The sequence below is a fragment of the Candoia aspera genome, chromosome 14 (assembly GCF_035149785.1).
Source record: "Candoia aspera isolate rCanAsp1 chromosome 14, rCanAsp1.hap2, whole genome shotgun sequence".
NCBI classification, from domain to species: Eukaryota; Metazoa; Chordata; class Lepidosauria; order Squamata; family Boidae; genus Candoia; species Candoia aspera.
This window is the reverse complement of record NC_086166.1, coordinates 1231803-1252845: the sequence shown is the minus strand read 5'-3', so window position 1 is coordinate 1252845 and position 21043 is coordinate 1231803. Positions and strand designations below refer to the sequence as shown.

The following is a 21043-nucleotide window of genomic DNA, read 5'->3' as shown; positions in this document are numbered from 1 at the left end:
TGGACTCCGCTTCCTTCTTTGAAGCAGCCACAAGGCCTTCACAGCGCTGAGGGAGAGGAGAGACCAAGGGTCTGGGGGCAAGCGTCAGCCATGGAGAGGGTGGCTTTCCAACCTGTTCTCTTCAAAGCCACGTCTGGTGGCAAAGCCCTTAGAGTTCATCAAAGACCACCCCCCTCGGAAGCTATACTGGCTCGTCCACAATGTCTTCTGTGGTGGGGGACGCTGGAACCAGTCCGTGCTGCGGGAGGGGACTCCTGGGCCCCCTGCGTCCTTCTTGGGTCTGCTCGGAGGGGGTGCCGTGAGTTTCCAAAGGGTCTGTTTTCTGCAGTTCCGCACCGACAGGTGGGGAACCTGTGGAGGGGTCTGCAGCATGGCTGCGCTCCGAGAGGCACTCGCAGGGCTCACTCGCGGAACCGGGGTCCGACGGCTCAAAGGAGAAGCTTGGGATGGTCAGGTGCTCCCCTCGGCAGGCCGGTGGGGCCCAGCGGTCCGCCTTGCAGGCAAGTTCTCCTGGCTGGCCATCGGCCAGCTCCAAGGAGTCCCTGTAGGCAGTGGACTCGCAGGATGGCGTCCTCCTCCTCAGCAGGCTGTTCTCAGAGGCCTTGGTGCGCGTGGAGGCGCCGCTCTCGTCCTCCACGGGAGGATCGATAGAGATGCAGGGGGGGCTCATTTTTTTCTTCCTCCGGATGCCGTGGAGGGACTCGGACTCTGACTGGACCTGGAGAGGCAGCTGCCTCCTTTCAGGTGCCTCGGCAAAGGCTCGGTCCCCACGGTCGACGGAGGGGCAGATCTCAATGGAGTGCCGCCGCTGGTCGTCCGCCCACGTCGGCTTGGCCAAGAAGCCCCGCGTGTCCACACTGTAGAACTTCTTCAGCTCCTTCTCCCTGCTGTTCCCCGCGGTCAAGCTGGTTGTGCTGCAGTTCTTGAAGGGGATGGGCGACGGGGACGGGGAGGCGAAAGGGGAGTCCGAGCAGTCCCTGCCATCCAGCCGCGCCCCCCAGTCCCTTGCGGAGCTGTTGATGTGGCTGACCTCTTCGTCTGCCAGATCGGAGGACTCGAAGAGGGAGCCGTCCGGGATGCTGCTGTGGCTGGACCGCCTGCTCGAGATGCTGTGCTGGCTGAAGGTGTGCCTGTGGGTGTGGATGCTTGAAGGACGGGGAGATGATGCACGGGGGAGGGGGGGAGTGCCCGGCAGGGATGTGGGGGCCATGTGGAGCAGAGGTGGCCCCAAGACGCTGTGAGACAGCTTTTTCAGTGGCGGGTTTTCGTGATTCTCAGCCTGGTCACTCTGCTTAGACTCCGCATTGGAGCCATCCAGCGAGTCCCTTTGAATGGCCTCCTGCAATGGAAAGAGATGAGGAAAATCAGCATTTCCAGCCTGAGGAGGCCACACGCACCCAAGAATGGGATCAGGTTTCAAGATGGTTTGGATTCACGGTCCTGCATTCTCTGCGTGTTCTTTCCTGAAGAGTGAGGTGCCGTGGACATCTCTGGGGCAAACCGAGCACTGGTGGGAGAGCGGATCAGTCAGAACTGAGCTGGGCCTTCCCTGGGAAAGGCCACTTCCATGGAAGCTATTGTTTAGCAATCTCTTACCAACCTCCAGATGACAGCTGCCCCAAGTCTCTGCCCCTTTGAAGAGGCAGACCTCCGCCGGCAGAGGGTGAGAGTTGCATGGCATTTTCGTCTCCTCTGTTTGGAAGAGCCGAAGGCCGAGGGTCCTGACCCAGCAGTTGACTGCCTCGGAGTCAGTAAGCCGTCTACCCCTCGAGGCTCAGCTGACTCAGCAGGAGCAGTGCAGGAGTAAGCGAGGAGGGGCAGAGGATGTACCCTGAGGATGCATCAGCCTTGGAGGACCAAGCAGGCACAACTCAGCCTCGTTTCATTCCTATCCTGGACTTTGAGTTTCCTCCTGCGCTGTCTCTGCTCTACAGCCCCCTTGGCCTCTACAGTTCCTGAAGGGCCCTGAAGACACCCCCCCTCCCTGTCCGTGGGGTATCGAGCCCCTTTCTGCCCCCCTGCTAGAGAGAACCCAAGGCCGGGAAGGCTGACCTGTCTGCACAGCAGCCTGCTGAAACTGGGGATGCGAGGGGCAGGGTGAGGGGGTAGAAGCTTCCATGGAGCCCCCACGTCGTGGCTCGGAGGGGGCGTCGCTGGACGAAAGGCCACCTGTGGAATCCTCAGGGATGAAGACGTGACCACCGGCTGGGAGCGGATTGACGTGACGGATCCTGGAAGAGCAAGGAAGGACGTTATTCCTCAGAAAAGGCTCTCCCTTTTTTTCATTGGAAGCTGAACAAATGTGTCATTGGAGCTTCTGTTTTGCTCCAGTGACCGTTTTCGGCCTCCTCCTCCTCCTCCTGGTAGGACCTTCTCACTTCCCCAGAAAGAATGTTTGCACTTTGGTGGGAAACATCAAGCAATGGTTAACATCTCCTCAGTGTTTCTGCTCAGAACTGTGTCATCCTCTTTTGTCCTCAAACCCGAGCCCTGATACAGCCCCCGATTTCTTATTTTGGAAGCTGTTTACAAGAATGCAACCGATGTTTGTCGGCAGAACTCGGCGGTGCTGGATCCGAATGCGTTACCTCTTGGAGACCTGTAGGTGTAGGCTTCTAGCTCCGCTTCACGGAGTGGGAAGGGACGCTTGGCGGGCATCACCGGGCGGAACATGTAGCTGTCGTTGGGGAGGGAATGCATCCTGGCCACTGAGATCTTGCGAAGGGTCAGAAGACTCGGGGGCTCCCTCATGCCAGCCGCCACAGCAGCTCCCTGCAAGTCAGCAAGAGGAGAGGCTGGATTTAGGGGCAACTGGGAGCCTGTAGCCCCTGAGAGGGGTTCAGGCCCTCCTCCCTGATATGTAGCCCCTGAATGCGTGGCGGACGTTGCATTAAGCACGTAGACGGGTTGGACAATTGCTCCGTTGCACACCCAACACGAGACGCCAACTTCTGGGGATGGCGACACTGCAGGACTGCCCAAATGTTCAGGTTAGAAGGGGATAAGCAACAGACATCAAGCAGTCACATCTGGATTCTTAGCCCTGTGGAGTGGTGGTGCATCTGCTTTCCTTGCACCTGCCTGTCCTAATGCTTCCACAAACCCTCCTTCCCCCCCCCCCCGCCAGCCTTTCTTTTAACCCCCAGCCCCACCCCTCTTCTACCTGAAGTGGAAGATGGGCAGCTTCAAAGCCACGAAGAACCGGGCTCGGTTTTCTGAAGTTCTCAAGGGATTTCACCCATTCCTAAATCAGTATTTTGCAGCATTCAAGGCATTCTATAGCTATTAGCTGAGAAAACCCCACATTTGCTCATCCCCATTGAATTCCTATGAGAGACATGCAGTGCTTCCCTCCATCATTGTCAGATTGAGGAGCCCCAGGAATTAGCCATTCGAATGCTCAGAAGTACAAACTAGGGCCCCAGAACGAAATTGCCCCACAGTGGAAGGTCTGCATTTCCCCCAGTGGTTAGGGGGAGAGTTCTATGAAACAGTCATACAGCATTGCTTGGTCGATCTGGATGAGAACTGGGGGTTTTGAAACAACACAGTGAACAAAGCCAGGAGCAGAGAAGTAGCAGCCCACTAACTTATGTGTTGGTGAAGGAGGACTAGTTATTGTGATTACTAATGTGAAAACTGCAAAAAAATTTTGAGCTTTTTCTTTAACAACCTTTTGAAATAAACATGTTCCTCTTTTGATATGCCAATAACAGCGATTATAATTAGATTTTTCTAATTATATTATAATTCTAATTAGTTATTTCTAATTCTCAGTCTTCCCCAGGTTTAGCAAGGTCATTCTGCCCCTGATATGCCTGCCTAGTTAATAACGACCTGCTTGGGACATGCTGTGGCTGCCCACCCACCACCTTCTGCAGCCTTCCAGGACATCGGTGGTGAGTTTCAATGTGCTCATTTTGGGTGTCGTAACGAGTCTTTGGAGTAACTTGGCCGTGTTTTTCCAGAGAAAGTGGATTGAAGCTTGCAGCAGGAAAGGGAAGTTGCTATACATCGTCTGCCTGCTGGCTGAGGGGTGCCCTCCAGTCGAGGTCTGGCCCTGAGGGTTTACAAGTGTGCGTAAATGGGGAAATGATACTGGACATGAGAAGGGTTTCTGCCTCTGGTGTTTTATATGTGTGTCTGGGTGGCGGTGGCAGTGAATATATTACCTGATGACATTGTTCAGGCCAGACAAAACCTTTTTCAGACTGTGCATAATTGAACTATCAAAGTTATTAATGCAAGGTTAGTCACTTCCATGGGCTCGGATGCCTTCTGGGGCTTTGAGACAGTCTGTTTCAGATGCTTAGATGCTGGGAGGAGAGCTGGAAGAGGTGGGTGACTTCTTTGTGCCTGGAAGGGGAGTGGGTACAAGGCTGAGGGGGACCCGTGCTCCCCTCTGCTGGCTAGGAGCTGGGAATTAAACATCTGCTCTAACCCTGAGTATGCTTCCTCAGAAGTCAGCCCCACCACTTGCACTTAATCCAAGAGAACACTTTCAGAATGAGGTGTGAATATGAAAGATCCTTTCTTTTTTCAAAAATATGAGACAGGGGTCACAGGGGCTGCCCCCCAAGCAACTTCTCCCTTTCATCTGCCACTTTCATCTGCCATGGCCTACAAGGGAGTCTTCTACACACTTACATCAAGGGCCAGCCAAGCAAGCGCCCATCAACACCCAAGGCCAGCCTTCCCCAACCTGCTGCCCACCCCACCTCTCTGGCTGGGGATTCTGGGAGCTGTAGTTTAGAGAGGCTGCTGGAGGTCCTTGGTGGTGCCTGGCAAGCGTTTGAGAGTGGACAGGCAGGCAATGAAACCTGGGGAGGGGGCAGGGCAAAATGGTGCCACATGGAGGACGCCACCGCTGAGCTGCACGTCACTGAAGCGAGATGGGGGGAAGGATGCAGAAGCCGTGGCACTTCACCTCCTCGGCTTCTCTGCTCAGGGGATTGTGGGAGGGAGTCGGGAGGTGGCGGTGAGGAGATGCGTGGAAGGACATGAGCTTCGCCAAGCAATCTTCCCCGCCCTCCAGCAGATCAAAGTCAGGCAGACCTAGGGAGCTCAGGGTCTCCTTCGGGGACAAAATGGGGGAGACAAAATTGCATCAGTGAGTGGGAGCAAAAGACTTCCAAGGATCTGCCCCAAAGCTGCCGGGGGCCGGTTCAAGAAAGGGGCCCTCGACCCCCCTCCAGGGGCTGCGGGGTCTTTTCACGCAGCTGCAGGAACAGGGCGAAATGTGACAAGCTCCAGCAGAATAGCCCGTCTGCTCCATCATTGGTAACACTTCTACCCCTCCCCAAAAAGGAGTTGCTAGGGGGAGATTAGTGCCCACCTGCAGGCTGAGCGTGACAGGGAAGGAAAGGCAACGGAGCAAAGCCGGACCCCGTTTATTAAACCAGCCCTCCTGCCGGCTGCGTTCTGGATCTGCCTCCCCCCAAACAGTGGACATCTGGATACCCTCCCCCCGACGCTCCACAGACGGCAGGAGCGGATGCCATGAAGAGAGCGATGGCTGGGTGGTCAGCAAAGCACCTTTCTGGATGAGTGGAATTGCAGAAAGGCTCTTTAGCTTGGCTTGATTAAAACCCAGCAGGCTTCCGAGAGGAGCAGGTGGGGGGAGAGCACAGAGACATCACCCCAAAGAGCCCCTCCCTCCTCTTCCCTGCCTGGGGAAGGAGGCTTTTCCAGTCTGCCTCCCTGGCTCTTTACCATGGCTTGATGCTTCCCTAGCAGGGGTGACCCCCCCATGGAAGGGGCCTGCCTCCCATCCAGGGTTCTTTCCGGCGTGCTGACCCCTCTGGACATCTCCAGCTCGATTTCGGCATCCATCTCGGCATCCTCCTTTGCCTCTTTGTTGCTCTCCTCCAGGTGCTTCATCAGGACGGCGACCACAACGTTCACCAGGACGAACTGGGCAATGAGGACGAAGGTGACGAAGTACACAGGGGAGATGACGGGCAGGTAGCTGAGGCAATGCTTGTCATCCCGGTGGCATTCCCGGAGGGTGTCCTGGAAGAGGGGCATCGGAACAGGCTCACTCCAGGTGGCCAGGCCAGCTGGGGAAAAACCTCCCAAGGTTTCTCCCCAGCATTTGGCCCTTGGAGGCAAGTGAACAGAGTCCCACTGAGCAACAATGGAACGAAAGGCCCATCTGTCCTGCAACAGTCAGCCCACTGTCTCTGGGAGGTCATACCGGGGAAACGGATGCAAAAGCTTTCCCCAAACTCTTGGCAACTTCAGTGCCATCTCTGTGGACTGATGGCCATCTTGGTGAGTGGTCAATGAAAGACTCCTTCTCCTACATGGATTTGTCTAATTCCCTTTCAAGGCAGGCAAACATGTGGCCATCACTAAAAGTGGAGACCAGGAGTTCCACGGCTTAATTCTACCTCGTGTAAAGCCATTCCTTTTCTTTAGAATTGGCTTGCCCATCGATTCCACCAAGTTGCCACCAAGAAGATGTTGAGGGAGGAGGACAGCTTTTCCTTCTCCCAGTGATACATATTTTTATGCATCTCTTTGGGGTATGTCTTCCCTATCATGGTCTTGGCTGGCTTTTATTCTAGGCAGATAATACATGAAACTGGTGGAACACAGTGGTCTTGTGTCTCCCCTCCCTGCTGGTCCTTTGCTGGACATAAATGCCATCATCAATCCAAACTATATCTCAGAGGGACCTCTAAAGTCAACCCAAAGGACAGCCACGGGTAAGAAACCTCTGCTGGGACAGTGATGTGGAGGCCTTACCTTCATGATCCCATTCCAGTTGTCCCCAGTTGATACCCTAAAGAGGGTGAGGAAGGCCATGCCAAAGTTGTTGAAAGTAGCGTGCCGGCTTAGGCCTTCACAAGGATTTTCCTCACTGCAGTCTACGAAAGAGCAAGGGAGAGTCCACTCTTAGTTACAGGCTTGGAGCAAGCCAAGGATGGCTTGGAGAACCTTGGGCTACCTATGTGTTCCATTGTCTGACCCCCAACAGCCAGTTGCTCTCCAAAGAGTCCTATCAAGTTCTGTTTTATGAACAACACCTTGTCCTCTCCGCTTCCTTTGCTCCCTTGGAATTCAGGCTGACCTTTCCCTGCTTCTCTGGAGCTACCCACTGGCTTCTGGCACCCCCCTTGCCTTCAGTCTTGGGACAGGGCTGCCCGGTGACTGGTGGAGAGCTTAAGTTGAGCTGGACAATGAAGAGGTTGGTTTTTTTCCTCATGTTTTGCAAGCCATGGGATCAGACATAGGCTATGTCCTTCCCTTTCAGCAGGGATATGATGTTCTCTGGAAAGTCTGGCTGGCATATCAACAGGGTCACCAAGCAACAGGAAAAGGAGAAGAAGAGGATGACTCACCTAACTTTCCAAATAATTCCACCCCCAGGGCGGCGTAGATGAAAAAAAGGAGCATAAATAGCAGACCGAGATTCCCCACCTAGAAAAAGAGATGGTCAAACAAAGTCAGAGGCAAGCGGAGATCATAGTAGGATTTCTATCTTGGTTAGGCAGGATTTCCTGCCTTGCCAAGAACTGATGCAACCTTCCCCAAGCTGGTTCTCCATGCTGGCTGGGGAATTCTGGGAGTTGAAGTCCACGCATCTTCAAGCTGCCAAGGTTGGGAAACATTGAGTTAACCCTTGGGAAAATCCCATTTCCCACGAGATCCTGGACTGGTCTCCCCAGCATCGTTCTATGGGGCAGGTCAGATAGGGAGGGAGGCTTTGTCCAAAAAAAGGAAAGAGGGGAGATTAGGTGGGTGAGAAATGGGGGGGGGGGGCTCAGAGATAGTAGAATTTCAATTAACTGAGGCATTCAATTTTTTTTGCTGGGGGGGAGAATCTATCAGCAAATTTGCACATCCCTGTCCCAGATATGCTCTACTATCTTTTGAGCTTTGCACGTGGGCAGCCTGCAAATATATTCTAGAAAGAGGGCAGCGTTTCTCTAGTCTATGGCTGTCCCCAATTGCGCCTTCCCATGTCACTCTCAATTTGACTGTTCAAGCTTTGGGTACAGGCTTAAGTTGAGCCCCTTTTGCCCAGGACTCTTTCTGATGGTGTCAGACCCGCTTCCTGCCCTCTCTGCCAATGGTGCCGCCATGGCATTTGTGTCTGCACGATGCCTTGCCTGGCTGATATTTGCTACGATGTGTCTGAGAGCATCTTTTGAAAAGCCTTTCCCTGGCTGTGAGTTTTGCATTGTCCCCCACTGCAGATGTTTAGAGCATTAGGAAGACATTTCCAGGGTGGCTCTCCTGTGCTCCAGAGGAAGGATCCTGTATTTCACGCCGCAAGAACATCTATTCTGCGGTGTCCCAGAGGCAAAAATGAAGGGCTGCTTTGGCCTGTCTTTCACTGATGTGTGTGCAATAAAAGAAGTCTGCTTTGAAAAAGTTTTAGGACTTGTGGACTCCAACTCATCGGCTCGTCATTAGCTCATGCGCTGAGCTAAAAAAACAACAACAACCAGAGAACAACATTCTCAGCTGCTGGAAATATTGTCCCCAGTGCAGTTTGGGAAATGATCCTTGAAAATATCCCTGTGGGCATGTAAATTTTTTTTCTCTTGGGGCGAAACAAAAATGGACTTTTTTGTAAAGCTTGAGGCATGGGAGTTGAAAATATATCAGGGGAGGAGGAGGCGGCTTTGTTTAGTTTCTTTTGGCATGTTTCAGTCTGAACTGGGGAAAGTTGGCTGTGGATAGTCCCCCAATGGCTTATGTTTGGGACATCAGAAAGATGCTTCCTGGAAGTTTGAAAAAGGATGAGAGAGAAATATATATTTGATGCTGAAAGGAGAGAGGAAAACTAACATCTGCCCAAGCATTAAACATATAAGTAAGGCAATCTGCACGTTGGCCAGGCTCCCACTGTCTTAAGTAGCTGGTAGCTACCACTGTTTACTGATTCCTTCATCAACTTCCCTGGGCTTTGGAGAAACACAAGCAACACCCAAAATTTGATCCTGGGCTTTCTTGAAATCCGAGCCCTCCAATCCAGAACATCCTCGTTCTTCAAGAAACAAGTTTATTTTTTAAAAACTGATTTTACAAAACCCTCCTCTTTTTCCCTCCTAGAAATAAAAACCCCACGCGAGTCAGATTCCCAGAAGAATGAGCGAAAGCTACATTGCTCTGGGTAAGCAAATTTCCCGGTTTACCTGGGGGAGGGCCTGAACCACCGTGTCCAGCAATGCCCGCATCCCTGTGGCCATTTTCAGCAGCTTCAGCACTGGAAAGCAAAGACAAGTGGAGCCGGTGAACGATGGAACCTCCATGTTCAGAGGCAGTGTACCTTCAGATGCCTGAAAACCTCTGGAATGGGCAGGGAGAAATGAGTCTGAAGTGGTTGCATGCAGAAAGTCTTTGGAATAAGGCCCAAAGGGGGATGTGGCAATGAAGCCAAAGGGAAACTAATTCCACACCTGGTAGATCTCTCTAGGAGGGCAGGGGAAATGGCACCACGACCCCATGGTCTGCTCAGAAAGACCCTCGCCCAGAGAAGCCCCTCTTCTCACCTCTAGCAATCCTGAGCACCCTCATGATGCGGATAATGGTGGGGTTGATGGGGAGTGCGGCGTTCATTTCGATCTCCTCAAGAGTAATCCCCATGATTGACAGCAGGACAATGGCCAGATCCAGCTGGTTCCACCTAAGGGAGGAACAGCGCATGGAGCAGGGTGTCCAGAGGGCGTGGCCAAAAGGCCGGTTGCAGCACTGGTTGGCTTGAGCATGTGACCAACCAAAAATTGGGTTGTAGACAATGTATGAAGCAAGATGAGGGAGGTGACAGCCATACCAATAGGGATTTCTTCTGCTGCATGGATGGTGTTTACATCTCCGCTGATTATGGAGCACCTGAAAACTGGACTCCTCATTAAGCGCTGGGAGAAATAGGGAACCGGCTGCCTAAAGTTCAACAGGGGCAGCTGGCAGGAACAGCTGGGGCCATTTGGAAAGCGGGGCCTCTGCCGAAAAGATATTCACCACTTCTAGGAGGCACCCTCTAGTGCATGATGTTAGCTTGTCAGTTGAACGGTGAGGACAATTCCTTTCCCACCAGGCTCTGCAAATACTCAGGAGCAGGGCTGCAACTGGGGTGGGGAGCGGGGCATGTGCCCCGGGCACTGTGCTGGGGGGCACCAAAATGGGTGCGGAATCCATGTTTGCCCCGGGTGACACAGACCCTAGCTGCGGCCCTGCTCAGGAGCATCCTTGGTCTCGGGGGGGTGGGGGTGGGCAACTGAATCTGTTCTGTTCAGGTAGTTTTGAGCAGGCATTGACTCTGGAGCGTGCCCATCTTCCTGGCCTGGCCCGGCCCACACCGTCTTGCACTGATCCGCGCAGAAGCTGCAACCTCAAGACCCAGCTCAGCCACAACTACAATGCCCATGCTCCTTGATCCATAAGCAGGACAGTTGCAACTTTTTCTGGCTAAAGGCAGTCCTTCTCCTTTCAGCGGTTCCCTTGATCCTATTCCCCAGAGGACTGGGTGGGACCAGGACAAAAACTGTATTTTTTATTTAGTTAGGTTTATGTTTAAAGATTACTAAAAATAATAATAATAATAATAATAATAATAATAATAATAATAATAATAGGTTGCATGATTATTCTCCAGATGTGCACTTAACCATTCCCCTGCTCGACCATGACAATTTGCTAAAAACTTCTGTGGTCTGACTCAGTTGTGCGGGTGATGGGGCACCGTTGGAAGAGCAGAAAGACCAGGCTGGGGACAGATCGTCACGGAGAAAACCCACCTATGTGGCTGCTAGGAGTTGACAGCAACTTGATGGCTCATCATCATCATCATCTTTGTATTTATTGTGCACACAATTAATTCAGCAACCTGCAATGCTGTGACCCCCCTCTCCCCGCAACCCAATAACCAAAAGAAGCACAGAGGAACATCTCCAACCTGTCCTTGAAGAACCTCCGGAAGCCGAAGGCCACCAGTTTCAGGACAGCCTCAACCACAAAGACAATGGTGAACATGTAGTTGCAGTATTTCAGGGCCTCGTCCAGAGACTGCAAGCAATGAAAGGAGGGGGTTGCCTATTATGGTCTTGCCTCGGCAGAGCCGCGAGACAGGCTGCGGTGGCCCATCGAAGACTCGGTTGCTGCCAGTGGGGCAACTCTTCGCAAATTGCAGCCTGGCCACCTCCAGAGATGTGTTGGGACGACACTTCCTAAGGCTCCCAGCCAGGGGTCCCCAAGACGCACCTGCAAGGTGTGATCAAGCAGGGCCTTCCCGTGGCCCACGACTGCAGGCTTCGAAGGGTGTTTGCACAACCTGCTAAACCAGGTCCATAAAAACATACCAATGTTTGGACCGCGTGCTAAACTAGGTTGGTTGTAACTTGGATTAAGTTTTTTGGGGGTGTGTGTTTTGTGTTGTGCAACATCAGGCCCTCTGGTTAGTCTGTGGTCCAGCTTTACACAAATTCAGGAGAGGAACCCTTCTTAACCCAGGTCTGGAGTGTGGGGTGAATCCAGACAAAAGGTCTTCTGCCCGGGCTTTGTGTAGCCTAGTTTAGACCACAACATTGAAGATGAGATGGCTTGGACCCTAAGACAGAATCAGTGGGAGAAGATGCCATGTAGCGAAGACCGTCTGTGGCCTCAACCTCCCAGTGCCAGGCACCATCAGGAGGTGGCCCCTGGCAGATTGCCCAGAGCAAAGGAAAGCCTCGTTCTCTCTCTGGCAGATCCTGTGGCCTTGCAGAGCCAAAAATAAAGCGGTTTTCATCATGAAGTTACATTTTTCCTGGCATCCCTGTAGCTTCACTTAATGAATGAATGCAGTGTTTCTCAACCTTGGCAGCTTGAAGATGTGTGGACTTCAACTCCCGGAATTCCCCAGCCAGCCATGCTGGCTGGGGAATTCTGGGAGTTGAAGTCCACACATCTTCAAGCTGCCAAGGTTGAGAAACACTGAATTAATGTATGGTGTCTGCAACAGGAGTTAGCAGATGTAAGCATATAACGGGACCTATCAGGACCTGGACAAATAATCCATTACCCTACCCCTTGTCATGGAAGTTCCACCAGGATCAATCTATGGATTTCCTTCCTGCTTTCCGAAGAAGCTGCTAACCGAGCTCATGGCATTCAGCCCTGTCTAGTCTCCTGGCTGCTGGCCCCCAGCACAGGGCAGTTCATCCTAGCTTGCCTCTGAACCGCCGGCTTGGGTGCCAGTCCTGACCCTGAGCCCCACCGAGGCTACGGAGAGGCAAGAGACGCTGCCTGTACCTTGGGCTGGTCAAAGTGCTCCATGGACATTGTGATGACGTTGACTCCAATGATAAAAGTGATGAAGAGGTCCAGGTAGTGGCTGGTGCAGAGAGAATGGATGTATTTCCGAGTGGGTGAATAATCGGCGTAGTACGGCCGTCGCTGGGCTTCTGCGGGAAAGAACGAACAAAGACGAATCAGCCACTTGCAGCATCCCCAGCCTTTCCCCGTGCAAGCCATGCTAACACACAAACCATGCGATTTCTGACCCATGGGCATGCAGTCAGTGGCTCTAAGGGTTGTGGGTTTTGTAGTTGAGGGCACACCAAGGCCCACGTGGGTGGGGGCGGCCACGATGCTCCTCCGTCCACCAAGGCATGAAGATGGATTCCGTTGCGCTGCAGAATTCTTGGCGGTGGAGTGAAGGTTTCCCTTGCAAACCGTTTGCCGTGTTTGAAAGCGCATGGCACCGTCGTCCTGAAAGGGTGGGATTGTGCCTTTTCCAAAAATATAATAATTCTGCTTGGGTTCGAGTATTGTGGTGCCTTAAGGAAGCAAACTCTCAGATGGCTTCTTAAAAAAAAAGGTGGGGGAGAGAAATCGCTAGAGGAGAGCACCCCACAACCGATCAGCCCCTTTCCTTCGAATGTCAGGGCAACGCAGCTTCCCTCAAGCTGGACCCCTTCAGGTGAATTGGGGTTCAGTTCCCATAATTCCTGGCCATCTTGAGGATTATGGGAGGGGAGGTCTAATACATCTCAAGGCACCAGATTGAGGAACCCTGGCATGAGGCCAGAAAGGCGGAAATCTGCTACTGAGTGGCTGTAATTCCTGGGGGCTCCACTCGGTTCTCTGGATGAGGGGCTGGTCTAAGTACTGTGCGGTTGTTTAGGGATTTCTCTACCCCTTTCAGAAACCCTCCTAGCAGCACTGAATTCTGCACGTTGTTCTCTGGCCAAGTGAGTATAATCTTCCCCTTTCGATTCTGGGAGATGCAGGCCGCTGATGGTTAGGAAAGAAGACGGGGTGAATTAGAGTTAGCCTCCTGATTCCTCCAGGGGCCCACCCAGTCATTTGCAATCCTCTGCTGCCTGCCGTCCACCCTCTTAACGCTCGCCAGCTGACCTTACCTTGCAAATCGTTTTGCTGATGCAAGACACCAGCCGATCGGAATCTACAAGCGGAACTAATCACATCAAAAGGAACCAGATTGACTGGTAACCCTTCAGCTATTAATCCCTTCCTTCCCTTGATGGCTAAAAAGGACATTTAAATGTCTGTCTGTCTGTGTGTGTGTGTGTGTGTGTGTTTTCAGCAGGGTCACTGAAGTTCCTTTCAGACAAGCAATCTGAAAGCATCACAAAGCAAACTGGGTTTTTTCTTTCTGCCTGGCTGCATTCAAGCTTTCAGGATAATTGGCAAGAGTCCCGTAAACCAGCGCTTGAAGCCACAGGACGGGCAGCATGCAACAAGCAGGGCTAATCCCAGCACCGGTGTATCTTGAAGCAAGGGGTGAATTTTGATCTTAAAAAAAAAGCAAAAGTGGGGTGGGGTGGGGGAAGGTGGGGGAAGGGGCAGTGCAAAAAGAGCGAAAAGCACAGGGCTGTTCCCCAGGACAAGGGAACTAACTAGGAACGTATTGGTTTTGTTGGTGCAATCGGACGAGCTTAGCGTCTCAAGGAACTGGCTCACATCAGGGGCTTCCTAGCTTTGGGAACCCCTAGATTTCTCTCCTGGAGATCTTGGGTGTTACAAAGGGTTCTGGAACTCAATCAGTCAGGGCCACTAACCAGGTCAGAACTCCACGGTATGTGTAACTCAAAGTTGGAAGCCTGGCAATCCAGCTCTGGTGCCGTATCTCTTGCGCACCACCAATGCCTTGCAGCAAGTGTGTCAGGAGAAACTCCATGCTCAAAGAGTATCTTCTATGTTGCAGTAACCATCTGCCTGAGCATTGTCTCAGCTCGGAAGAGCCAACCCTGGGTCCATCAGTCCCCATAAACCACCCCTCTTTGACCTTAAAAGGTCTATCTGGCCCCAGGCCTTGTGGGAAAGAGAAGTTCACTTGGAGCTCTCTGTGGTGCTGCAGCTAAAGGTCCATCTGTCCTGTCAGGCCCTTCAGTTTTAACCCCATGCTCACCTCTAGCTCTTCTGGCCCTCTGCTGTGACTCAGATCTTGACTCTCTCATTTGGATGGCCACATCAGCTTCTAGCTCATCCAGTTCAACAACCACCCATACACTTTCTGGCTTTGAAATACAACTTCCTGGACTGTGGTTCTTGCTGAGTCCTAGCATCAGGTCTGTTGGGGCTGAGATGGTGTCCTAAAATATACCTAATATTTCTCAGAGGAACAGCCCTAATGACTGCATTGGCTAATCATTGATCTTTTTAAGGAATGCCTTGATGAGCTCTCAAGAAGTTCCTCCAGGTTCCCCAGAAGAAAGTCTGAAAGCCAACCTCCCCTGAGGTGATACTCTGCAGATCTCTTGGACTACAGTAGCTCTAGATAAGGATTAGGGGAATTATAGACCAGGATATCTGACAAGCACCAGCTTCAGCCGAACCATGTCGCTCCAGTAGAGATAAATGACAAAGTAGTGTTGATGACCTCCTTCTGACATGGCAGTAGAGCACATAGACATGACACATGAACTAAAGAAAAAGAACACCAGGGATCTTGGTTGATACCCCAAGTAGTTGCAGAGGCAAGCAGAAGCTCAGGAAACATCCTCAGCATGTGAGTAGAAGGCATGTGCAGTTCCAGCTTGGGAACATATTACTTCATAAGTACACGGACGACATAGGAAAAAGCATGACATACACGTCACACCACATTCCATCATGCATGCAATGTCCATTAGAAGAGATGCCAACTCATGCACTGCAGAAGGTAAATACACACAGTGGGGCATGTGCCAGGGGGTGACGTAAGCTATCTGGTGAACATATCTCCCCTCTTGATTATGAGGGTGTATAACCAATGCACAGTTCCATCAAAGCCAATGCTTACACTGTTGCACAGACACATATGAGACAAGTTGGGACTACAGGCCATTCTAAATACCTTTCAGTCTCCCTTTGCTTTGTTTTATGAAGCTTAAGATTGGGTCAACAACCCAGGAGAGTCATAGCAGAAACTTGGGGTCAAGATTCCAGCTGGGAATCACACTCTCCTCTTTGGGCATAGAATTTCCAGGAGGGTCCCTGGGATCAGAAGCTTCCAGGACTACTCACCTCCATTTGGTGGTGGAGAATATGGACCCGCACCACGTGCAGGCAGATACCCAAACCACACCGTATGTTCTGTGTGCCGTCAGGAAAAATGTGAGAAATTTGAACCTGTTTCTATACCCCAGACAATCTTCCCAGAGTTCAGAACACAGAATAATTATACTCCTAAACAACAGAAAGGCAGATTCTAGTTGAATGTCAGGGAAAACATTCCTAACGGGAAGAGCAGTTGGACAGTGGGACCAATGACCCAGAGAGGTGGCCTCCATGATGGTTGGATGCGTTGAAGCAGGGGCTGGACAGTCACCTATCAGGGATACTTTGATTTGGACGCATGCACTGAGTAGGAGATTGGACCCTTCCAGCTCCATGTGTTGTTCACCTTAAAAAGCTGGTCAGTTTGGAAACTTGTATCCTGAGCTGGAAGCTTTAACATGGACATCATTTTTCTCGCAATGCATCAGGGCCACATTCCAGACATACATCTCTGGAGTTACTCCTAATTGAACTGGGGTGTGCCATTCTGCTAACCTTTCGGATCCTAATCAGTACTGCTTCACCTAGGAAGCTGAAAGAATTATGTCTAAACAGAGCAGGGCTCCCTTCTTAGCAGGGAGAAGACCGATCTTCTCTGACATTCTTCCACAGTCCAACCTACTTCCCTACAGGCTTAGCTTTCAAAAGCCAGTGACATGTGTGGACTTTGGCCAGAAAGACCCAGGTTGCAGTTCCCACTCAACCACAGAGGTCACTGGATGGCTTTGGGCCCATCGGTCACTATCAGTCCACCTGACCCCACAGGTCTGTTGCTGTGGTGTTAAAATGAGGGAAGACGCTCAGGTGAGCAGCCTTGAGAGAGGTTATCAATGGATAAATGCATTGCAAAGTGAAAATATGTGTGCCTTTGTTCTCCTAGAGGACTCTGTTGTAGACCAACTAGCAGCACATCAGTTATGCTGCTTGGTCCAATCCCTGCTGGCAAGGCCATCCTGCATGTTTGCATTCCCACCTGTCCCTGGAATTTCTTATCCCGTAACTACCAGCTCCTGAGAAGACGCTTCCCCCTTTGACCAGCCCCTTGGCCTGTTGCCTTTGCTGCACTGGAGTGTCCTCCTGCCACAACCTGTGGCCATTCACAGACATGGTGCAGAGACACATACCACCAAGCCACACCGAAGCTGCAGAGCATCAGCCATGCATCCGATCTTTCTGAGTCTGCCATCTTTCTGAACACACACGCCTTGCCGTATCCCCCCTTTGGAGGGGGAGGGACTTCAGAGAGAAACCTCGTCTGGATGGGGAGACCAAATCAGGAGCCCCTCTTTTTCACTGACTCACCTGGACTTGCCCTGAGCATTGAGAGGAGCTGTTGGCTACTCTCATGCTTTTCACGGTGTCAGAACTCAGCCGTGCTGAGCCCAACATTTTTGCTCTTCAACCACTTATCTCTTGCTTTGCCAGTGCTGTGCCCTGGCTTCTTCCTTCCTCTGAGTTGCCTCCAGTCTGCCGGAGGCAAAAGGGCAGGAGATAAATTGCATTAACAAACAAACATTCTCTTGCCTGGCTTGCAATTCAGCAGCTCCGTCTTGTTGAAAATGTTTGTTTCTGGGAAGAAACGGTTTCGCACAGCTGGGTCAGGCTGAGGCCTTTCGAATTACTGGTTGACCTCAAAGTAAGAATCCAAACCTATACAGCTCTCTGCTTTTTCAAGGGGGGTGGGCGGGCTACGAAGAACAACACATCATCTGGATACTTGCCCTGTTTTCAAGAAGGACAGCGCCCCAAGTAATGAATGTGCCCTAGAATCCTTTATAGAGGAATGCAAACCAAAAGGTATCTACCGAACCATGCAGATGGAAAAGAAATACATTGCACATATAATTGATTGTGAGCATTTCCCTTGCAATGTGCTAGGTCGGAACCTGGTTTGGAATCAAGTATCAGTGCATCGTATGTCTTTTATTCATCCCAGAATCCCAGAAAGCAGCAAAGGAAACTGGTTTACCTTGTCCATGGGTGCTGTCCTATTATATCTCCATCCTGTCTCCCAGGATGATCTTCCCCCAGCCTTAATTATATGTTCTGGCCAGATCCTCAAACCCTGATCAAAAACTCATGTTGCCCTTCCTGACCCAGATCAAAAAGGGAAAGAGCTGAATTCAATTCTTCCTGAAGAGGGTTTAAGTGAAAGGCAAGGCTGCCTTTTTTAAGAGGAGGCAGGCAGGAAGAAGAACAAACAATTAATGTTTGCAGTCTACCTGAGGGGGCCTTGCAGAATCAAGGGCAGACACTGAAATCAAAGTAGGCTTGGATGCCTTTGGTAGGATAGGCCTTGTGTCTCTCCCACATCACAGTTTTCTTGCCCTCTGAAGCTTCTTCTGCAGCTGCCTTCAAGGACCAAGGCCCCCAGGGAGAAAGGGCAGCCCTGATTCCCAGGCTTCCAGAAGGAAATGTCAGAAAGCCTGTGGGCTGGGCTGGGCTGCTCTTGGAAAAAGGCTAGAGACACCAGGATGGGGAGAGGGAGAGGGAAAGAGGAAGGCCTCCTTGTCTCCACAACTTAACTGAAAGCAGAAGCTGTTGGGTCTCAGTCAACAGCCTAGTTCTACAATAGGCTTAACTATTAACTAATAATAATTAACTATTATAGAGTCATTCCTCCTGGGAAGAAACCTGTTTTGTAGCTCCTTTTCCTCCATATTGACAGCTCCCAGGATTTCCTCAGAAAATATGAATGTTAAGACTGCAGTGCAGAGACATGAATTTAAAGAAGGCTCAGTCTGGCTTCTTTGGACTTCCACAAGACCACAAGTGCAGTAGCTGTCCAGCCATCAGGAGGCACAAAACAGGGTTTTTGCAGTAAGAATTCTTGGTTCTCTACCCAACCAACCATCAACTCCCCCTCCTTCTTAGGAAGAAATGCAACCAGTCTCCAGTTGTGCTGGTACTACAACTCCAGTATTACTTTGAATGAAAGCAGAACCTAGGACCTGCCTTCTCTCAGGTGGGCCCTTGGTCTGTCTAGGCTAGTAGAGTCTGTGTTGCTGTAGGTGTCCTGGCTTCCAGACCAATGGTCTTTCCCAGCCCTTCCTGGAACTGCAGGAGATATACCCTAGGACTTTCTGCATGCAAAGGGGCTTTTCTGTCAGGCTACAGACCCTCTCCACCTAAAGGCCTTTCCTCACAACCATTGCTCTGGCCTTGTCCAGTTTCTCCTGAGTGTCTGAGCTACTTCTACCAATGACCATCTTCTGGTCGTCTTTCAGCCGGCATACAGTATTTTTTCCACTGCTGCTTCTTTTTTCTATTAAATGCTCCTGCCATCCAACCCTAATAACTCTTCCCTTCTTGATCTCCCTCCCTGTGGTGTATCAGCTCTAAGCCCCCTGGGCAGGTAGCACAAAACTTCTATTTTTCTGTTCAGTGCACTGTTGAAATAGGAAGAAAAAAACATTTCAAAATATGATTAGATTTCTGTGCAGAAGCCTGACCGGAGGCCACATTCTCACACAGAAATCTTTCACAGGCTGAACGTGCATCTCTTGTAATGGATTCCATTCCGGGGAACGCTTTTCCCACACTTGAAAATGGGAGGCCTCCTCCTTCCTTCCATTCTGCTGGTTTTCCACATGCATCAGTGGTGTGGCATGCAGGGCCCGTGTGCCAAAATCCTAACGGAAATGGCAGCAGCTTTTTCCTTGAAACACGTTGGTGATGCTTTAAGTCCCAGAGGAGAAATCAGGGAAACCGGAATCGTCTTCAGACGCAGGGCAAAACTGGGCGATCAAGCTTCGTCTTCACTCCTGGGTGATTTGGGAGTTCCAGCATGGCATCAAAGGCCATGCCTCAGAAATACCTTTTGAGGGAGATGGGCGGTGACGAAACTTGATAAATAAGTAAAATAAATAAATACGGATGCTTGCTCCTTAGGGACCCCCAAAATTATTGTTCCTATCCAGGGAGCCCTCCTTGGGTGCCCGGGGAACACAAGATTTCCTAGGACCCCCTTAAACCTGCTGCAGCAAGGGAGAAGGGAATCCTCTGCTCAGCATTTCTACAATCACCACACTTAGATCTTGTGTTCGGCAAAACTGGGTCTCATAAAGCCCAGGTGACTTAGATTCCCTTCCTTCCTCAGGATTTATTTCACATCAAACATTGGTCTGTCTAGCTCCATACAGTCCACCCTAGCTGATGATGCCTGTCCAAATCTTCTAACTTAAAAAAAATGTTCTAATTTCTGGGGGTTGAGGCAAAACTTTCTGCACAGAGTCTCACCTATAACTCTTTCCAAATGTACAATATATATTAACTTAGAACTGATATTTCTATTTTGTTCTTCTTCCAAGGAACTCCCTGCAACTGTTGGAGGATTGTTGGATTCTGTTTCACTCCCAGGCTTCAGACCATCCATGGAGGCCCATGTCTCCCCCACTCCTCCATGGCAGATGGTGAAAGAAGGGGCAGGAGGGGTCCTCTCAACAACTTCAGCATCCCTTGGGACTGAACTCTCCAGCTCACCATTAGAATTCGTACTCAGTGCGTTATTTTCACACACACATCATTGCTCAAATCCGTGCGGTTCATGCCCTAAGAAGAAATTGCACCCAGTGCCTGCTCAGGGGAACAGTGACAATTGTTCCTATCTACGCTGTGAAGCTGAGCTTGGACCTGGGAAGAAAACCACGGTGGAGCTGAGCCTCGTGCATAAGAGAAGGGAAGATGAGCTGCCCTCTGACTCTTAAAGCATCTCCAAAGATGGGAAGGAAAAAGGTCCTCTTGGGTCCCACCATCAAACCAGAGAAAACCAGACAACAAGGAGGAAGAGAGAGATGGGCCGTGGGAACAGGCAAGTCTCAGAAAGAGTGCGATTGTACTGTTGTCTACCGACCAGACACGTATATCGCCTTACTCCTGCGCTTTTTCTCCAGACGCCGCAGCCGCTTCTCTTCGCGCCGCCGGGCCTCCTCGGCCTCCTGGTGCTGCCGACACTTGTGGAAGTTCTCCACCACCACCCCGACAAACATGTTGAGCACAAAGAAGCTGACGATGAGGAGGAAGGAAATGAAGTAGAGAAGCATCCAGAGGTTATGGTTCCGGCTGGGCTGGCGAGGGCGGCCAGAAGGCAGCAGGAAGAGGGGAAGAGATGAGGGCGGGGAGACAAGGAACAGTGGCGTTTGAGCATGGTGGAGATGGAGCCCACCCCCAAGATGCAGGGTGCCAAGCCCCAGGGAGAGGCAACAGTCCACCCTCCAAATGTTTGGGTCCAGCCGTTGTACTCTAAAACATCTGGAGCTTCCTGAAGAAGTTGGCACATTTCATTGGGGAGGATGCCAGTGCATCCTCCCCCATGAAATAATGCCCAGGATTCTGGGATGCCCCCATGCCATAATAAGCTAGCTAGCCCAGCTGCCTTAAATCACTGCATTCCAGTTTTGCAATAGCTATTGTTTGATTTGTTTCTGATTTTAATTGCATGTTCTGCACTCCAATAGGATAACAACAGGGAGTCTAGGATAAAGAAAAAATTGAAGAGAAGACTTCATACTGAGAGGAAGGAAACTTTCCAAAGGCAGTATAGATGTTC

General features: G+C 51.1%; 1 protein-coding gene across 1 annotated transcript in view; it reads right to left on the bottom strand.

Moving 5' to 3' along the window:
• CACNA1H (calcium voltage-gated channel subunit alpha1 H) overlaps positions 1 to 21043 on the bottom strand; it is an 83965-nt gene continuing 62922 nt past the window's right edge. Inside the window, exons 23-33 of the mRNA XM_063315006.1 lie at positions 20369 to 20561; positions 12244 to 12395; positions 10910 to 11019; positions 9507 to 9640; positions 9150 to 9220; positions 7347 to 7425; positions 6751 to 6872; positions 5713 to 6012; positions 2589 to 2772; positions 2053 to 2231; positions 1 to 1339 (exon numbers count right to left, since the gene is read on the bottom strand). Of these exons, the coding sequence (XP_063171076.1) occupies positions 182 to 1339; positions 2053 to 2231; positions 2589 to 2772; positions 5713 to 6012; positions 6751 to 6872; positions 7347 to 7425; positions 9150 to 9220; positions 9507 to 9640; positions 10910 to 11019; positions 12244 to 12395; positions 20369 to 20561 (2682 nt within the window). The 3' untranslated portion in view covers positions 1 to 181. The remainder of the gene's footprint in view (positions 1340 to 2052; positions 2232 to 2588; positions 2773 to 5712; positions 6013 to 6750; positions 6873 to 7346; positions 7426 to 9149; positions 9221 to 9506; positions 9641 to 10909; positions 11020 to 12243; positions 12396 to 20368; positions 20562 to 21043) is intronic.